At 33.8% G+C, this 20,245-nt stretch overlaps 1 protein-coding gene across 4 annotated transcripts; it reads left to right on the top strand.

Annotated features, from left to right (window-relative positions):
* The first annotated feature begins 11,725 nt into the window (after window positions 1-11,725).
* LOC145032566 (uncharacterized) lies at window positions 11,726-19,855 on the top strand. Of its 4 annotated transcripts, none has more exons than XM_078981435.1 (11): window positions 11,731-12,011; window positions 12,100-13,368; window positions 13,447-13,512; window positions 14,119-15,114; window positions 15,888-16,766; window positions 17,088-17,225; window positions 17,672-17,778; window positions 18,012-18,372; window positions 18,483-18,620; window positions 18,714-18,829; window positions 19,125-19,855. In XM_078981435.1, the coding sequence occupies exons 2-11, from the start codon at window positions 12,238-12,240 to the stop codon at window positions 19,528-19,530; spliced, it is 4,338 nt and encodes a 1,445-aa protein (XP_078837561.1). In that variant the 5' UTR covers window positions 11,731-12,011; window positions 12,100-12,237; the 3' UTR covers window positions 19,531-19,855. The 4 variants fall into 4 exon arrangements, with proteins under 4 accessions (XP_078837569.1, XP_078837561.1, XP_078837551.1 ...); XM_078981425.1 differs by having other exon boundaries at window positions 11,731-12,014; XM_078981416.1 differs by having other exon boundaries at window positions 11,731-13,368.
* The last annotated feature ends 390 nt before the right edge of the window (window positions 19,856-20,245 follow it).

Raw genomic sequence — 20,245 nt, 5'->3', positions numbered from 1 at the left:
GAACGATACTAGGAAACAGGTGTCACAACTCTCCTCACTTTAATCATATTTCATCCTCAAAATCCCCATTTTAATGATTTATCTATTGCTGCAAATAACTATATGCACTCACTTTTAACAAGTGAGTGAATATAGTTACTTCCAACTTACACATAGATATAAGTATTCTAATTGCTTAAATGTTATGTGTGTTGTTTAGTTGTGCTTAATATATCTGTGTCATATGATATAGCCATTACTTGATTAAACTATATATTTGTCATATGTAAAATATGATTGGGTAGTGAAGGAATGTGGGAGGTAATAAATGAGAGGTTGTGATAAGTTAGTGAAGGGATGTGTGGAAGAATAGATGAGAGGGTGAGATGAGTTAGTAAAAGGTTGCGTGAAATAATAAGATGTGACTTGTTGTGTTGTGACCAAAGTACTATCGTGCTGTTGTGCTCATCCAAAGTACTATTATATTGTTGTGCTTACCCAAAGTACTATTGTACTGTTGTGCCTAGTCATCTAGGAAAACATTAGTTAGAAAAAGATTGTTTGAAATAATGAGTTGTGGCATGTTATGTTGTGACCAAAGTACTATGTACTACTGTGTTGTGCCTAAAGGAATATAGTATTGATGTGCCTAGATGTTTAAGGAATAATAGACGATGAACATGGTTGATAAAAGATGCTTAGGAAAGATCCCTCAAGATCATTATTTAAGGATTAGGAAGTAAGGATAACGGGAATGAGTAACTGAGTTATTTGTTGTTGAAAAATATATAGTTAAAGATTATAATATTGTGGGTTGAAAACCCTATGTACTCCCTAGGTTTCCCAACTTGACTCACTCGGTTTCTTGTATCACAGATAGCGGTACGAATGTATTTAATGTTTGGATTTGATGAGATTCGAGGAAATGAAGGCCATTATATGGTATAAAGCCAGTAATGACTATGTTTATGCTTATGTTTTTTTGTATCGGTTATAACATTCCAAGTTTCTAACAATCAACGAAAAAATTTCATTGGAAATACTTTTTTGGGAAAATTTTTGTAATATAAAAAGTACTCTATTTTTAAATAAACATAAATAAAAAGGACTTTTCTGACCATAAAAATAGGGATGTCACAATCAAATTGGTTGTCTTATTTCATTGATTATGTATATCATTTCTTAATTCTTCAAAAACAATAGTGTTTCTTAGGAGTATAGTTGCTTAGTGATGTTTAAAATACTTATTCACATGACTAATTAAGTGTTCTTTCCCATTCAATTTTGCATATTTGTAGGATATGATGTGCCCAACTATTGAAAGCTCTTTATATGCCTTTTTTCTTTGGATGCCCTCTTATACACTTCACTTCTAAGATTTCTAGTTTCTTTGTTTATCCTAAAATAGGCAAATGAAACTCGATTTCATATCTTATAGCTTATCAAAACTATTTTGTAATGTATGTCCTAAACTTTTCGGCAGATGAACATATTGAAAATGGCCAAATGTTGCTTTGGTTATGAAGAAAACCTAGTATCATTACCACTAGGGTTTATTTTAGTATTTACCGAGACTAATTTAATAGTCTAGCTGTTATTATTATTATTATATAAGCGTTAAACAACACTATATAACTCAAAATAATAGCCCAAATAATTATTTTAAGGTCCTAATAATGTCACTATAATTAATTAGAAGCTATATTAAAAATAGTGTAGGCGTAGCTCACTTACAGCGGGTTTTATCGAAAACCGGGCTTCGCTTGGAGAAGCGTTTGGAAACCGAAAGACCTTTTTTTTTCTCGGGACTCCGGGAGCCTCGGCGCTTCCCTTGGGTGCTAGGGGTTTTCCCTTTTGTTTAGGGGTGGTTAAACTATCTTCTTAACCCACATCATTTCATGATCTATGCTCTTAGAACATCTTAGAGCTCGAAAATCTTCTCAAGAACACAACTGGGGTCTTAGAGAGAGAAAGAAACTAGAGAGAGAAGGATAATTGGTGTGAAAATGTGTGAAAAACTCGGAACCCTTCGCATGCCTTTTATAGGCGTCTGATCTTGGATTTACGCTGGGCGTCGGATTCAGCTACGCTGCGCGTAGCTCGTATAAGGCTCTAGCTCGCGTACAGCTGGCTCGCACTCGGAAGCGGATAAGGTCCGAAGGTACGCTGGGCGTACCAACCTTGGATGTGGGGCGTAGGGCGAAGCGAGGCGATGTGTCCAAATCTGAAGACGAGAATGTGATCAGCAAGCGACGACCCTGATTGAGCCACGTCATCACCCCCTCACAGTTTCACATTTTTCTTTTCCGACTTCTAAAAATCATAACTTTCGCATACAAGCTCCATTTTCGACGTTGTTTATATACATGCGTAGGCGGGAACGCACTCTACAACTTTCATTTAGAATCCGTCGGCTAATTTTGAGTTTATTTTAAATTTTATATTTTTAACAGGCCGAGACAGGATTGGTCCGTTAAAAATCCATAACTTCTTCATCCGCCGTCCGTTTTCGTCTGTATTTTTATAGTTACGCTATTATTAAAAAGATCTTTGACTCTCATTTATGTTGTGTCGGCTAAAAATCGCTCGATCCAATATTCGAATTTTGGGATGTACACTTCTAAGCCGAAACTTCGAAAAATCACAACTTCCTCATACTAAGTCAGATTTGGGCATTCTTTTTATGGACATTCTCGGTTTAATGTATTTTACGACTTTCGTTTAGATCAATAAGGTAAAAAAGTCCTCTATCATAAATTCACTATTTACGCTTCCCGGTATTTTGCCGGTTCCGCCGCGAAACTTCGACGGGTCATAACTTCTTCGTTATAACTCGGATTTCGGCGTTCTTTATATGTACGGAACCCTTGTACCATGTACTACAACTTGATTAAGATTATTTATTCGAAATAATATTTTGTTGAAAAGTCGTTTTCGACCCTTATTATCTCCTAATTGACTAGCCCAGATCTACGTGTGTTACAATTATCTCCCCCTTAGGATGATTATGTCCTGGAAGCATCAACGAAACATGGCTCACATAATGACTCCATACATTATCTATTCATCGTAAGTAATAACCGTAACTTTGATGTTTCTTCGAACGAGTATCTAACTCTAAGACTTCCTGACTGCAGGCGGTGCCCGATCTTGAACTTGCTCCCTATCTCTAGTTAGGCTCCAACTTTTGACCTTCGAGTCACAATCTCGATCTTTATTGGATTCAAACTTAAGATAAGATCTTTTATTACTACAATGGAGCGATGTTTCATATTCCGATGACCTATCATCGTAGGTTGCAACACTTGGACTCAGGTCTCTTAGAGTCAAATTCCAGAACAGACTATACCTTCCTTCATGTTCTAATCTCATCTTAAAAGGTAGCATTTCTAGCTACAAGCAACCGTCGCGATACCTCTATTGATCATTTCAATCCTATGGCTTAAGTCAGATGTTACATCGAACTTGTTTCTCTGAACCACGTAACATACTCATTCTAGTCGGACTCAATTTGATATGACCACTAGGGTCGGAATAACAACAATCTTCTTAGACATTACTGAAACGATGGTAACGACATATTTAAATAAAATGATATCAATTACTAGCTTCTTGGTAACCTTGTGACTTTCCCTGATCCAAGCGTGAGTCATGTGCTTCCGGTAGTATATGCATCTACTACCTTTCACACCTAATCATACTCGTCCCAAGTATTGTCTCACAGTTTTCCAAGTCACCATACAAGAAAATCACATAACAGTTTAACACATTAGATAACAAAACGAAGGCTTTATTATTTCCTGAAACTATTACATAGGTGTTCAAGTTCACCCTAGACTATGCCTCTAATAGGCTACATCATATGGTTCTATCTCTTTGGCTACCTCATAACTCGATCTTCGGGTATGAATTCCTCATCCTTGATTCCTCACATGGTTTTCTACATCGTCAAGGATCATGTGAAATTCCCTTGGCCTTGGTGGCGTGTTTGGCCTTGCTGCTTCGTTTTTTTGTGGGCAATTTCTAGATAGGTTTCCCTTGCCTCCACATCCGTAGCATAACTTATCATTATGTGTATAATCTTTGGAATAGTGACCAGTCCTTCCATACTTGTAACAAGTCACTTCTTCGTTGTACTTCCCACAATGCTTCTTCTTGCATTTATCACACCATCTCGCTTCACCATTTTTCCTCCTCCAACCTTTGAGAATTTGATCTCCATATTGGACCTCGAAGATCCTTCAAACTTCCACTTTTTTTCCTGCCTTATCTCTTTCTAGACCTTTTTCTCTTATCTGGGTCTCTACGTTCTTAGCTGCTTTAACGACTGTTTTCAAAGTAGTTGCCATTTTGACCATTGGGCCAAAGTCTGTGGGCAGTCTGTTAGCAAACCTATCAATCTTGGAGAGTTCAGTAGGAACCAAGTAGGGAAATAGCTTTATCCTCTTGGTGAATTCGGTGGCTTACACATCAACACTCATCTTCCCTTTCTTCAGGTTCTGAAACTCGTTCTTTAGGTCTATCAGATGTATCTCTAAGTAGTACTGCATTTTCAACTGTTCCAATAACTCTTCCCATGACAAAATGTTATAAGAATTTATCAAAACATTTCTCAAAGAGAATGTACTTTTCATTAATAATAAAACCTTGAGATGTTATGTTCCGATACAGACCAAAATCATAAACAATATAAAATAGACCTTACAACAGTCATTTATAACTACCGATCTATAATAAAAAATCTCTCGTCAAGTCCACCAACTTATACTCTTGTTCCATTACCTGTAATGCAAAGAAAACTGAGTAGGTCAGGCTTGGGAGCCTGGTGAGCATGTAGGGTTTTCAACCCACACAAAATATAATAATTATATTTAATCATCAAACAATCAACCTAATTACCCATCCCCATTATCTCCTTTTGTTTCTTAAAGATTTACCCTAAGAATCAACTATTCATCGTTCATCTATTCCTAAGGATTGACCTAAGGAATTTACACAAGTCCATTTGCTACCACGGTTTATACAACAGGCACTACGTCACATAGTCACCAGGGTTCATACAATTGTCACTGCGTATCATAGTCACCAAGGTTTACACAATAAGCACTATGTCTCATAGTCACCAGGGTTTACACAATAGGCACTACATCGCATAGTCACCATGGTTTACACAATAGGCACTACGCCGCATAGTCACTAGGGTTTACACAATAGGCACTACGTCGCATAGTCACCATGGTTTACACAATAGGCACTACGTCTCATATTCACCAAATATTTCATCTACCCATGTTCTACCCAGCATATTTGTAGATATAAAATACATATACGATTTAAGTCATTTAAAACCTATATAAAACATTCATCCGATACCCATCTCAAGTAAACAAGCAATATATAAACACATAGCACGTATTTCATAGGAAATACTTAATATCTATGTGTTAGAAGAAAGTAACTACACACTCACTTGATCAGAAGATGATCAGACAGCACTACGGCTCTAAGAGTAGTATTCTTCGGTGAAACCGGGATATCTTCACACAACGGGCTTCTCGCAAGCAGAGCTTCGTCTCGAAAACTCTTTTCTTCTTGGGATCTTCGGGCTTCGGGACTCGCTTCGGGTCTCGGGATGATACATGGGCTTCGGGGGGTTAAAATAGGACTTAGAGAGAGTATCAGGAGTGAGAGAGTGAGAAAGGAACAACCAAACCCGGCTGCCCCTTGAACTTCTATTTATAGGGTCATTTTTTAGCTCTCACGTTGTGAGTTTTAATTTCTCACGTGGTGAACTTAGTCGTCACTGCATGCGTCATCACAGTTTGCGTCTAACAGGCTCTGAAAGGTCAAATCACTGACTTCACGTCGTGAACACTGTATTCACGTCGTGAACTCTTACACAGTATCAGGGTTGGCTCCCCGAACTTCATAAATTCATAACTTTCGCATATGAGCCCCGTTTTCGACGTTCTTTATATCGACGCGTAGGTGAGATTATGCTCTACAACTCTCATTTAGACTCTGTCGGCTAATTTTAACAATATTTTTATTATATTATTTTTAGTAGATCGGGACATGAAAACTCCGTTCGAAATTCATAACTCCTTTATCTGAACTCCGTTTTCGTCTGTATTTTTACTGTTGGACTACTATCGATGAGATCTTCGATTCTCATTTAGAAAATTTTGGCAACAAACCACTCGATCTCATATTCGAACTTCGGGCTGCATACTGCTAATGCTGAAACTTCGAAAAATCATAACTTCCTCATACGAAGTCATATTTTCTCGTTCTTTTTATGCACGCTCTCGGTTTAACGTATTCTATGAATTTCATTTAGATTACTAAGGCTAAAAAGTCCTCCATTGTAAATTCACTATTTACGTCTCCCGGTGTCGTGCCGGTTTTGCCGAAAAATTTTGACGAGTCATAACTTCTTCGTTATAACTCGGATTTCAGCGGTCTTTATATATCCGAAATCCTTGTCATGACAACTACAACTTAGTTAAGATTATTCATTTTAAATAATCTTCTATCAAAAAGTCTTTTTTGACACTTATTGTCTCTTAGTTGACTAGCCCGAATATACGGGTGTTACAGTTCAGCTAACAGAGCACGAATCATGGCTTGTACTCCAGCCATGGTGATTGGCTCGGGTGCAGCTGCTACTTCAGGTATTTTCTCAATCATTGGGGGCTGTTGATTTCTATTCGCGTTTCCACTTAAGGTTTTTGCCATCTTGATCTATACACCAAATCATACGTTCGGTGCGGAGTGACGAGAATTTAGATAGAGAAGATTTTATTTACGATCGACGTATAATTCTCCCTATCACTTTGAAAAGTTATAATATCGTAATTAAACATTTAGAAATCTGAACACATAAAATTTCCAACTCCGGTCAGCAACAGATCATAGATCCGAACAAATAATAGGATATAAGACATCCCTATAGCTATTACATAAAACATTTAGCACATAAAACATTTTAGACATCTTTTCTAAAATAAACTAGTGCTTGTGTCTAAAATATAGCAGACACTCATCTCACAATCATCGCTTAGCATTCTAAGTTTAAGTGTAGAAATTTCCTACAAATTCCTAGTTAGCTTAAACTAATGCTCTGATACCAACTATGACATCCCCATTTTCACGGCCAGAAAAAACCGATTTTGTTTATGCTGTATAAAAATCAGAGTATATCTTTTAATGAAAAGGTTGCGGAATTTGTTCCCAGTAAAACATGATAAATATGTTTTCAAAGCATTTCTGAAGAAAAGTATTTTTTTATTCATTTTAAAACATTTGGGATGTCATTGTCAATACAGAAACATAAACATCAATAGAACTTACATTCATTATCATTAGTGATTTATATCTCCTTAATCTCTCAGTGTAATGTAACTTCATATCGACACCTGTGATATAAATAAATTGAGTGGGTCAGGTTGGGAAACCTGGTGAGTACATAGGGTTTTCAACCCACAATAATATAATTATTATGTTTAAACAATCAAACAATCAACCCAATTACCCATCACCATTATCTTCTTACTCTTAAGGATCTATCCTAAGAGTCATCTATCATGAATTCGTTTATTCCGAGGTCCCTTGCTTCCAGGGTTATAGGACTAGCACTAAATCCATAGCTACCAATGCTCGTTCGTAAAGCACTAATTCCATAGCTGCTATAGTTTATTCATCGGGTGCTAAATCCATAGCTACCAGTGTTTATCTATTAGGTACTAAGTCCATAGCTACCAATTCCTAGCAGGTACTAAGTCCATAGCTACTAGTGTTTATCTACTAGGCACTAAGTCCATAGCTACCAATTCCTAACAGATACTAAGTCCATAACTACCAGTATTTGTCCAATAGGCACTAAGTCTATAGCTGCCAATGTTTACTCACATCATCTTTTTTTTGGATTAATGTCTAAGTCCATAACTATATTTGGTATGTACTTGACCCGACAAGGCATGGTCCATTTGGGTTGCACTTCACCGCCACAATTTATATGAATAGTCTTTTGAGAATAGTATATTTATGATTTATATTAGTATATTATAAGTTCTAATATATTAATAAGGAATCATATTATTTAATTAGTATTATCAAGACTTAATTTAGAATTAATTAAGTGGTCAAAATGAACTAATTAAATATAGACTCTTATATATATGGAATGGGCCAAGTTCATTTAGGTTGGGCTAAGCTTTCATGGATAGTCCATGGAGTCTTTAATCCATGGATCATATGAAATGAAAGTTCATGGGTTTAACCCTAGTCTCCATACTATATAAAGATGTCCTTGGTAATTGGTGAAATTGGCACTAGTGTGGGTACACTATGAAGGGCTAGCCGATTTCACTAGAGAGAACCAAGTATCCATATTCTCTAAAGTCTTCCAAGGTGTTTTGGTGATTTGTGATTCCACTTAAGGCTTCCACATTATTGGGGCTAAGCTCTTAAAGCTTGAAGACATCAAACTACATCAAAAGGTATGTCATCTAACTAGTACTTTGTAGTATAAGAACTTCATAATATGCTAGTTAGGATTAAAGCCTTGGAAAGATCTTATTTGCATGTATAATAGAGAAAAACATAGATCCAAGGTTTATAGGGTTGCATGTACACCATAGGAGTGTTAAAATGCTCATAAAACAACACTTTTATCTCTCATCATTCATCTACACATGTCATGCTCAACATATTTGTATATATAAAATAGGTATACAATTTAAGTAATTTAAAACATGTATAAAAATGTTCATCCAGCATAGACAACAAGTATTCAGATAATATGCACACATAACACATAGATTATATAATATACTTCATATCTATGTGTAAAATGAAAGTAACCATGCACTCACTTGATACGGTGGTGACTCGGTACTCGAACAACACTTCGTTACTCTTAAAATAATTTCCCTCAACAAAACCTAGTATCATTACCACCAGGGTTTAGTTTAGTATTTATCGAGACTAATTTAATAGTATAGTTGTTATTGTTATTACATAAGCATTAAACAAAACTATATAGCTCATAATAATAGTCCAAATAATTATTTTAAGGTCCTAATAATGTTGCTATAATTAATTAGAAGCTATATTAAAAACAGCGTAGGCGCAGCTCACTTCCAACGGGTTTTATCGAAAACCGGGCTTCGCTTGGAGCAGCGTTTCGAAACCGAAAGACCCTTTCTTCTCGGGACTCCGGGAGCCTCGGGGCTTCCCTCGGGTGCTAGGGGTTTTTCCTCGCCTGTCTTTTTTTTTATCATTACGCTATTATCGGGTTGTACACTGCTAAGCCGAAACTTCGAAAAATCATAACTTCCTCATACGAAGTCAGATTTGGGCGTTCTTTTTATGGTAGCTCTCGGTTTAATGTATTCTATGACTTTTGTTTAGATCACTAAGGCAAAAAAGGCCTCTATCGTAAATTCACTATTTACGGTTTCCGGTATTGTGTCGGTTCCGCCGCGAAACTTCGACGGGTCACAACTTCTTCGTTATAACTCGGAATTTGGTGTTCTTTATATGTACGGAACCCTTGTAACATGTACTACAACCTGGTTAAGATTATTTATTCGAAATAATCTTTTGTCAAAAAGTCGTTTTCGACCCCTATTATCTCTTAATTGACTAGCCCGGATCTACGGGTGTTACACAATGCAACTCCTCAAAATTTTCTCCAATTCAAAATTCTCCATAACCGAGAGAATATCACATTTTGAGGACTTCCTAGCAAAAAGTCACACGAGTGGTCCCTGTGGTTTGTAAAATTACATGAAAGGTCCACCTGCCGTTAAATCTAACTTTTCAGTCGTTAGATTTGAATGGAAAAGACTATTTTGCCCTTGTACAAATATTACAATACACTACAAACCTCAAAGATCATTTCTGTAATTTTATAAATTTGAAAATTTGTATAGATATAAATTATAAATATAAATTTTGTATATATATAAATTATAATTATAAATTATATATATATATATATATATATATATATATGTATATATACTTTCAACAACTTGATAATTTTTTTTTTTTTTTATCTTTTTGACATTTTGTTTTCTATTTTTATTTTATAATTTTAGTTATTTATGGTTTTTAATGTTTTTATTTATTTTGATTCAAGTAAATAAACTTAAATTTGATAAACCATATTGAAACCTTTTTTTCTTAATTATGAAATGAAACGTTAATGTTTTTTTTTTTTTTTTTTTTTTTTTTTTTTTTTTTTTTTTTTAATTTTATGTTGTTACGGTTTATTTTTATTATTTATTTATTTTTACTTTGATGCTCCATAGTTAATATCGTTAACAACTTTATGTTTGCACTTATCATTATCATTATTTCACATTTTTGTTTTTTTTTTATATTTATATTTAGTTATTTATTATTCTTCTATTGTTTTTATTTATTTTGATTCAAGTAATGAAAAATAGAAAAACAAAAAAACAAAAACTCAAACACCAAAGTTGCAAAATACTCTAATATATTAATATATTTTATAATTTTCATATATATATTTTTTTGTTTTTTCACATTTTTTTATTAATTTTGGTTATTTATGGTTTTCGTATTTTTTTTTATTTTGATTTGTGTAAATAAAAAAGTTACGTTTATTTTCTTTATTTATATTTGTAAATAAAAATATTTTATTTACATGAATCAAAATAAGAAAAGTTATAAAAAGCATAAATAACCAAAATTAAAAAAAAAAAAATCAAAAAACCCAAACACCAAAATTTTAATATACTCTAATATATTCATACATTTTACACTTTTTGGAAAAGATCAAAGAAAAATTATCAAGTTGATAAAAAAATAAAACGAAAGAACGAAAAAATAAAAATAGGAAATAATTAAAAAACAATATGAAAAAAATTAAAAAAATAATACTAAGAAATTAAAAAAAAAATATGAAAAAACCAAAAAAAGATGAAAATGTAAAATGTATTAACATATTAGAGTATATTAGAATTTGGTGTTTGAGTTTTTATTTTTTTGTTTTTCTATTTTTCATTACTTGAATCAAAATAAATAAAAATAATAGAAGAATAATAAATAATTAAAATTATAACAAAAATAGAAAACAAAAGGTCAAATAATGATAATGATAAATGCAAACATAAAGTTGTTAACAATATTAATTATGGAGCATAAAAAAAACACGAACAGTAACGGCATAAAATTAAAAAACAATAACACTTTAATTAACAAATAAGAAAAATTAAAAGAAAAAATAATTTCGACATGATTTATCAAATTTAAGTTTATTTAGTTGATTCAAAATAAATAAAAAATATAACAAAAAACCATAAATAACTAAAATTATATAATAAAAATAGAAAACAAAATATCAAAAAGATAAAAAAAATTATCAAATTGTTGAAATATATATATATATAATTTAAAATTTAGGAAATTACACGAATGGTTCTTAAGGTATGTAATGTATTGTAATATTGGTATAAGGGCAAAATAGTATTTTTCATTAAAATCTAACACCTGAAAAGTTAGATTTAACGACAGGAGCTTTGTTATAATTTTACAAACCATAGGGACCAATCACGTAACTTTTTACTAGAAAGTCCTCGAAATATGCTGTTCTGTAAACCACAGGGACCAATTGTGAAATTTTGTCCAGTATTTAATGCTTTTTGGTTTACATTATCACCAACCAAATTTATTTCTTTAATGCTTTTTGGTTTACATTATCACCAACCAAATTTATTTCTTGATAAGATTAGAATCACCTTTTTTTTCTCTCTACTTTATATCTTGTCTAATAAGTCCATCAATTTAATTCAATTGAGCTGCGACGGTATACTGTGAGGAGAGGAGAGCTAACATACGGATGTACCGGCGCCGGTGTCTGAGAAATAAGAGAAAACCAGCCAGCTATTTCAGAGAAGATAAAGGAGAGAAAATCGAGTGATAGGCGACCCCTGACGGATAGCGGAGACCTGAGGAAGATAACCTTACTTACTGAGTGCCAGATCGACTCCAAACTTACTGTTGTAAACTGATTTCAGTTTTTCCTCCAATTTCATTTCATTTTTCGTTTACCTCTCATTAATACCTAAAAGCAATGAATATGTACAGTGTGGCCCTGCACCCGTTGTATCCCCCCTTGGCGTTGATGCCCTGGGCATAAGCAGAGAAGATCTAGCGATAGGCATTGGCTTCCTCCACCTTTTTTTTTTTTTTCACTTGAAGAAAACTTACATCAACCGACCCATCATGTCTTTTTTATTTTACCACAATCAGTTTGCTCACTTACGGATCCTACTTCAAGAGATACTCTCCGCCACCAACAACTTTTCTAGTGAAAATATCTGCAGACAAGATGGATTTGGACGGGCTTACAAAGGACAACTCTTGCGGTCAGGTGAATTGATTGACATCCTTGCACTGAGGTTAGATCGGGAATCCGATCAAGGACGTATAGAGTTTATGACCGAGGTTTCGATGCTTTCTACACTCAACCATGAAAATCTGGTATCTGTCATTGGGTTTTGTGATGATGACAATGAGCAGATCATCATATACAGACACAAGAGCCATGGAAGTCTCGATGAATATCTAAGTGAGCCTAGGAATCTCACATGGATGCAAAGATTGGAGATATGTGTTGGAGTTGCGCGTGCATTGAGTTACATCCATTATGATAAGGGACACGATTTTAGCGTCATACATGGTAATATCAAGAGCTCCAAGATTTTACTGGAGGATAACTGGAAACCCAAATTATTTGGTTTTCAACTTTCCATGAAAAATACAGCAACTCGAAGACATAGACTTCTTCTTGACGATCTTAAAGGGACGGTAGGGTATATAGACCCAAGATATGAAAAGACTGGAGGCGTAACTTATAAGTCAGATGTGTACTCGTTTGGGGTTGTATTGTTTGAAGTTCTGTGTGGGAGGACAGCATTCAATATTCCTGCTGAAAGGTGTTCAGCACATTCAAAAGAGGAATCAGTTGCTGATGAGATCTTGGAGCATGATCAAGCCGTCAAGCAACAATACAATAATAGAATGCCGGAGGAGGATGAGATCATGGAACAACCACCTGGTCCTGTACTAGATCCCCTAGACATGTGTACGTTTATCAATAGAAGTTATAAGCACCTGCATATGCCAGAAGGGGAATTATTAGCTCCATTGGCCATACTCCATTATGAAGAGAGAAAACTAGACTCTATGATCCATCCGGATCTATGGAAACAAACGGACCCACAATCATTCAACATCTTCTCAGAAACAGCATATTACTGCTTGAAGGAGCAACGATCAGAACGTCCGGAAATAGATCAAATTGTCATAAGGCTTGAGAAAGCACTGAATCTTCAACAGAGACATGAAAATCGTGTAAGTGATCAGGTTTTTTTTTTTGTGTGTGTGTTGTCTTTCATCTGTCTTTTTTTTTTCACATTGAATTGGTTGCAGTTGACATTAAATGAACGTTCAGATGTTGCCACTGAAGTTGAAGGTCCATCAACCAATCATTTGGAGGTAATTGATTTCTTTCTTAGAAAATGGAAAAAGAAATTGAAAGTATTAGGTATATTGATAACACTAGACAGAGAGGTTCTTGCCTCTTATAAGTTATATTAAGGGTGAAACCCGTGGATTACACGGCTTTATTAAAATTAAAAATTTAATATCAATATATAAACATTAAATATTTTATAAATTAATACTTTTACATAACAAAATATAAAATTTTGAAATATTTATAAAAAAATCAAATCGTATGGAGCATTTATGAGAATTAATTTTCAAATTAATATATAGAATTACTCGTTTTCCTGTTAGAATTTTATGGACTTAAAAATAACAAGTGGAAAATAAAAATTCTAAAACTCCTACAAAATAAAGGAAAAGATGACATATGGCAAAATGATTTTTATTTAGTATGGTAGATATAGTGTCTTCTTTCAGATTGAAACGAAATGTCTTTGCTAACCAACATTAGAATTATGTCTTAAACTATGGGATTGAAATGTTGTTGTTGTGAGACTTTTTAGCTTTAAGTTAAAGCATTCACTCTCATACGTTAAAATACACAATTCAATGCCCATATATAATTTCCCCTTCAAATGCAATGTTGTCTTGCAGTGGGAGACCCTGGAACACTTGAAGATTGGATTTCATGATATAGAGTTGGCCACTGAGAATTTTTCTCAAACACACTGCATTGGATCAGGTGCATATGGTAAGGTGTATAAAGCAGAACTCAAACATGTTGATGGCCAAAATTCCTCGAAAATAGAAGGGAAGAATGTATGTGATCTCCCCAAGATACACAGCACCGTAGCTATAAAATGCATCTTCAAAAGAGAAGACGCACAAGATGAAAAAGGATTCTGCGCAGAAATTAAAATACTTACCAGTTGCAAGCATCCCAACATAGTCTCTCTTCTTGGTTTTTGTGATGAAAAATCACAGATGATTCTTGTGTACGAGTATGTGTCCAGGGGAAGCCTTGATGATTATTTGAGGGGAATTCATAACATGATTAATCTTAAATGGATACAGCGTCTGCAAATGTGTCTTGATATTGCAGAGGGACTAAATTACCTTCACAACCAACAGAGTATAATACACCGCGACATAAAGAGTGACAACATTCTGTTGGACGATAATTGGGTGGCAAAGATTGCTGACTTTGGGCTCTCCAAATTGGGTCCCATATCTGAACAGGTCAGTTATCTGGAGACAAATGTTGCAGGTACAAATGTGTACTTGGATCCAGAATATGAGAAGACGCATAGGCTGAAAAAAGCATCAGATATATATTCTTTTGGAGTAGTTTTATTTGAGATCATGTCTGGAACTTTGGCCTATGATACAAAGTACATGAAGGAAAATGACAAGGGGCTTGCATCATTTGTCAGACAACACTTCCAAAAGGGAACACTGAAGGATATTTTAGATCCAAAGCTAAAGGAAGAATTTGATGAAAACATTAATTTCACTCTTAGCAAAGGGCCCAATAAAGATTCGTTGGACACATTTTTAGATATCGCATATCAATGTTTGGCAGAAACTCAAGCTCAACGTCCAAAAATTGCAACTGTCATCAAGGAACTCAAGAAAGCATTATACTTTCAAGTACGTAACGTAACGTAACGGCCTGTTTTGAGTTACTCATTAATATTTGCAACTCAGGCGAATTTATGTAGTAGCTATGTGGTCCGAGGACCCATCTAATTATTTTTTAAGTTTACTTACAATTTCTCTACTATTTTTTTTTTTTTTGGAACTGCCTATAAATGTTTTCTAGTACCTACGTACCATATCCCATAAAATTTTAGAGTTTCTATAGATTTTTTTAATTTTTATTTTTATAAAAAAGTAACAAAAATCACGTAATATTTTAGAGTTCTATTCTAGATTTACCTCTAATTTGAAGGTTGTACTTAGATACTAAATTTTGGGTCGTACTACTTCATTAAAAGTAATTCACACAATGTCTGGTACAGTAGCATGCACATATATTGATTAAAATATTTAATCACCAATATATTGAAATTTACTATTTTTAAAGATAAAATAATTTTGTTGAGCAGTGTTAATGAGTAAAATATACTTGTTAAAAACTGTGCTGTGCAATGAAAATATTTCTTGTTTCTTGTTAATAAACAGGGACATCCTCAATATTCAATTGCTGCATAAGACAAAATTAAGAATTAGTATTACATTAGTTATTAGTTCATTTGTTCAAAATATACCAACTGATCACTCTTAGAGTACTTGATTACGAGTAGTCAAACATTTTATCTTTCATGTTCAAGATGGTAAATTTAAATAAGGTTTTCATATGTGTTAAATTACAATTGGTTTTTCAAATTGATTATTGTGTCCCAATACTATATTATTCACAGGAAAACCACACGGACAATCTCAAGATTTCACTTGAAGACATAAAATTGGCCACGGACCACTTCAGTATACACAATTTTGTTGCAAAAGGAGGGTTTGGGGCAGTATACAAGGGAGAAGTTACAAACGCGAATGGAGGTCACACCACTGTTGCTGTAAAGCGATTGGATAAAGATAGTAGTCAAGGAAAAACTGAATTTTTGACTGAACTTGAAATTCTTTTGGAATATAAACATGAGAATATCATTGGCTTAGTAGGCTATTGCAACGAAATGGGTGAAAGCATCATTATTTATGAGTACGCGTCAAGAGGAAGTCTTAATAAATACGTGAGGGACGATGGCCTTACCTGGATGAAACGGCTTCAGATATGCATTGATATTGTGACCGGTTTGGATTTTCTTCATGAGGATGCGGTTATACATAGAGACATCAAAAGCTCTAACATTCTACTAAATGATGAATGGAAAGCAAAAATTGCTGATTTTGGGATTTCCTTGATAACTCCAATAACTAAGGATATGGACTTTATCATTGAGGCTGCAGCGGGCACATTCGGCTATTTGGACCCGGTATACTATCATACTGGAACCTTAGCAAGAGAATCTGATGTGTATTCACTAGGCGTGGTTTTATTTGAGATGTTGTGCGGAAGATTGGCTTTTCAGAAAGATAGCGGGTTTCTAGGTGTATTGGCTGAACGAAAATGCAAGGAGGGAAAACTTGATGAGATCGTGTTTAAAGGTATAAAGGACCAAATTGCGCCAAAATCGTTCACTACATTTCAAAGCATAGCCTTTCAATGCTTACAACCCAAGAGAGAAGAGAGACCAACAACAGGTGAGGTGCTACGACGAATTAAGCAAGCACTGGAATTTCAAGTAAGTTTTCATATTCGTTGGTAATATATGTTAAATATGCGGATAAAAAGGTATTAAGGCCAGCTAAACGGTAGAAAAATGTTTGTTCAATCGATCCTTTACAAGTATTAAACACTGTTTTTTCATTAATAATAAACAAAGAAAGTTTATTTTTAGCAAATAAGGAGGATAATACCTTGAAAGTTGAAACCATGTTTTGTTGGATTTTTTAGTCTATTTTTGAAGTAAAATAATAAATAAAAAGATTTTTCTAGATATAAACAAGTGTTTTGATGCAATATATAACTGAAATATGTATTTTTAATTGTTTAACTAATACAGGAGGACTATGAAATATGGGAACCCAAATTGCCTAATGATTATAAAAAAATAATCCCCGAGATGTACAATATTACTAAAAGGGAAAAGGACCTGTATGACTTGCTCTCCAAAGGCGTCCTCCTTCAAGAAGACCAAGTGGTAATTAACACATTTTCATGCCCAATCGTTTTGTGTTCTCTACATGCCTCACAATCTCACATCATTTTGCTCTTTAGAATCAATAAATTAAAACCAATACATTGTTTCTATTTGTTGCTGTATGTAAATTTACTAAATTGATTTTGTCACTTGAATATATGCTGAATAACCGGAAACTCCTCCAACCTATAATTTAATTACTCTTACACATGATCGATTATGCACAACTGCTTACCAAATGCCACAACAAACTAAAACTACGTGCATTTATAAACTAGTTTTCATTGATTTATGATAGTCGTTAATATTTTTTTTTATGTAATTGATCTTTTCATACAAACTATATATTGAGATCATTATAATTGTGGAGAACAGTCTGAAATCATACATGCATTTATTTACATATAATAGGAATTGGGTTTGATTTGTTTTGTTTTGTATGATAGTTGTTTTCTCTAGGCCGTAATGGAGAAAAAAATGAAATGATATCAGCAAAAAGGCTCTCGTACATAAAACATTGTCCACATATATGGCGATCAGTCCTTGAATCCAGGTATCATTCTCTTTTTTTATGTATGTGTGTGTGTGCGCTTATATTTTTCTTGTAAACATACACCATTCTTGGATCTACTAAATTATATATATATATATATATATATATATATATATATATATATATATATATATATATATATATATATATATATATATATATATTTGTGGGAAACTAAAGGCATTACTAATAAAAAATGACAAGCATTATATAATATGTTGCAAAATGTCCAGGTTTCAGGTTGTAGCGGAGGTGTTAGATATTTTGAATCTAAAGATTAAAATCAAGACAAGAGCTAAACTTTTATCTCAAGACGTCGTTTATGGGGTTTATTTAGTCTTTAAATTTTCTAATCCAAAAGCAGTTTTAGGTAAACCTCTGTATGTGAACCTAAAGTACAAAATTGGGAGAAAATCCTCACATGCATATTTTGCAACATGGAGAGACAACGACTGGATGATGATCGAGTTGTGCCGATTTTTTAATAACAAGACAGATACCGTTCATAAGTTTTTACTTGAGAGCTTTTCACGATACTACTGTGGAGATAATACCATATTTGTTGAAGGCGTTGAGTTTCGAGCCATTGACAATGCAAGTTTTATAATATACTCTTTGGTCACCATTCTAGATTCTTAATTTGTTTATATTTTTGAACAATGTAACTTACACGTTTATAACATTATGCCACAACTTTTATACAGGTGAAACATGAAGACATCCAAGAATTAAATGAAGTCCAACAAATCTTGAAATCAGACTCAAATATGGATGTATTACAATTGCCAACAAAACATGAAGAAATGGTTATGAGACCCAAAAACATTGATAATGATGAACAGGTTCTTTTTTTATTGTTAACAAAATTTATCTATAGGTCCGAGAAATTCTTTGCGGTTTTGTGTTAATTTCTCTATAAACCTTTCGATGAACAGTTGTTTTGGTTGCGTGAAGTGAATGGAAAGAAACATCTTACGCTTTCTGCAAAGGCAGCTCTCTATGACTATTCTGATGTAAAACTTTTTAAAACAAAACCATCAGCTCAATCCAGGTTTGCTTTTGAACTAATTAAGTCGTTCTAAACATGAAAGCATTCCCCATTTAAGCCCATAAAAGAAGTTTGTAATAGCTATCTTTACCCAAATTCTTGAAACTTTCTTATAAACCAGATGTAATAAATGAAAATCCTATTATTGTCTACTGAATAATAAAAATATCAATGATTCATCATTATGTATAGATGATTGGTTGTCAAAAGTTTTATTCATTGGAAGTGTTTTTTCATGCCTTCAAAATTTTATACCCAAAGAAACATGAAATCAATCACAAAATATGTGTACATGCAGATTTCAGGAGGTGATCGAGCTTCTACTACAGCAAATATTTCGTATCAATTGCAAGATTACAAGTCAGATGTTATCACCAGATACAGAGTACGCTTGTTACCTGGTGTTCAAGCTTTCTGATAAATGTCGTGGGTTGCATTGTCCGGTGAAAGTACGAGATCTACTCCACAGGAACAACAAAGAGGTTAAAATTATTTATTTTAGAACCCCAAGCCCATGGAATTTACATGATACTAATTGTGCTCCAGAACTAAGGGCAGATGGATGGATGGAGGTTAAGATCTGGAAATTCAACTTCACTCAAGAAATTAAAAATCATCGTCCACGTGTGAATTTGAAATTGATTAGTTATGAAGGGACTATGTCCGGGCTTATTGTATGTGGCCTTGAGTTTCGGCCAATGTAACAACATATATAAGGTGGAGTAGGCCCTCTCATGTAGTGTAGTCAGCCTAACCCATTTACTCAAGTAAACCGGTATATATTTTGAATTGAATAAGAGAAGATCTTTATAAGGAAAATAAAAGCATAGGATGCATGGTAGCAAATGCGAGTACTTTTTTTTTTTGGGTGCTGTTTTGGAAACCATTTGTACAAATGGGTCTATTTCAAATTATTTTGTACAAATAGGGCTGTTCCCACATATTTCCTTTGGTAGTTTAAAATGTTAGAGTTTCAACTCTCAATCTTATACCATATCTTATATAAAAAAAATGATTATTTTTCCGCCATTGGACCTGATAACGATTAAGATTTTTGTGCTTGTTGTTTGCTAGTTATTTAAGTAAAATATTTATTGGTTTCCATAAGATATCGATTTTTGAACATTTGATTAGTTTTTTTTTTCAATGGAAAGATCATTTCTCATTCCCGGGTTTCGGTTTCATCCCACTGATCATGAGTTTGTAATGTACTATTTGAAGAGGAAGTTATTGGGGAAGAGAATCATTGTCAATGCTGTTGCAGAGATCAATATTTATGAGTTTAGTCCGCAAAACCACCACCTGCTGCCATCCCTTTCCTTGTAGCTGCTGGAAATCGGAAGTTCAATGAAAGGAACGCGACCTAATTTTTCCATATTGAACAAGGGCAGTGCCATCGGTTGTTCCAGTAAGAGTATG

This window comes from Lactuca saligna, chromosome 1 (assembly GCF_052625555.1).
Source record: "Lactuca saligna cultivar CGN05327 chromosome 1, ASM5262555v1, whole genome shotgun sequence".
NCBI classification, from domain to species: Eukaryota; Viridiplantae; Streptophyta; class Magnoliopsida; order Asterales; family Asteraceae; genus Lactuca; species Lactuca saligna.
Note: the sequence above shows the minus strand (reverse complement) of the source record. Positions and strands in the feature narration are given on the sequence as shown.

Excerpts from the sequence above, each read along its gene's own strand:
- LOC145032566 (XM_078981435.1), top strand. The coding sequence starts at position 12,238 with ATGTCTTTTTTATTTTACCACAATCAGTTTGCTCACTTACGGATCCTA. Across the intron at positions 15,115-15,887 it reads AGAAAGCATTATACTTTCAA|GAAAACCACACGGACAATCT; the intron begins GTACGTAACGTA and ends TATTATTCACAG. Across the intron at positions 18,830-19,124 it reads AAACCATCAGCTCAATCCAG|ATTTCAGGAGGTGATCGAGC; the intron begins GTTTGCTTTTGA and ends GTGTACATGCAG.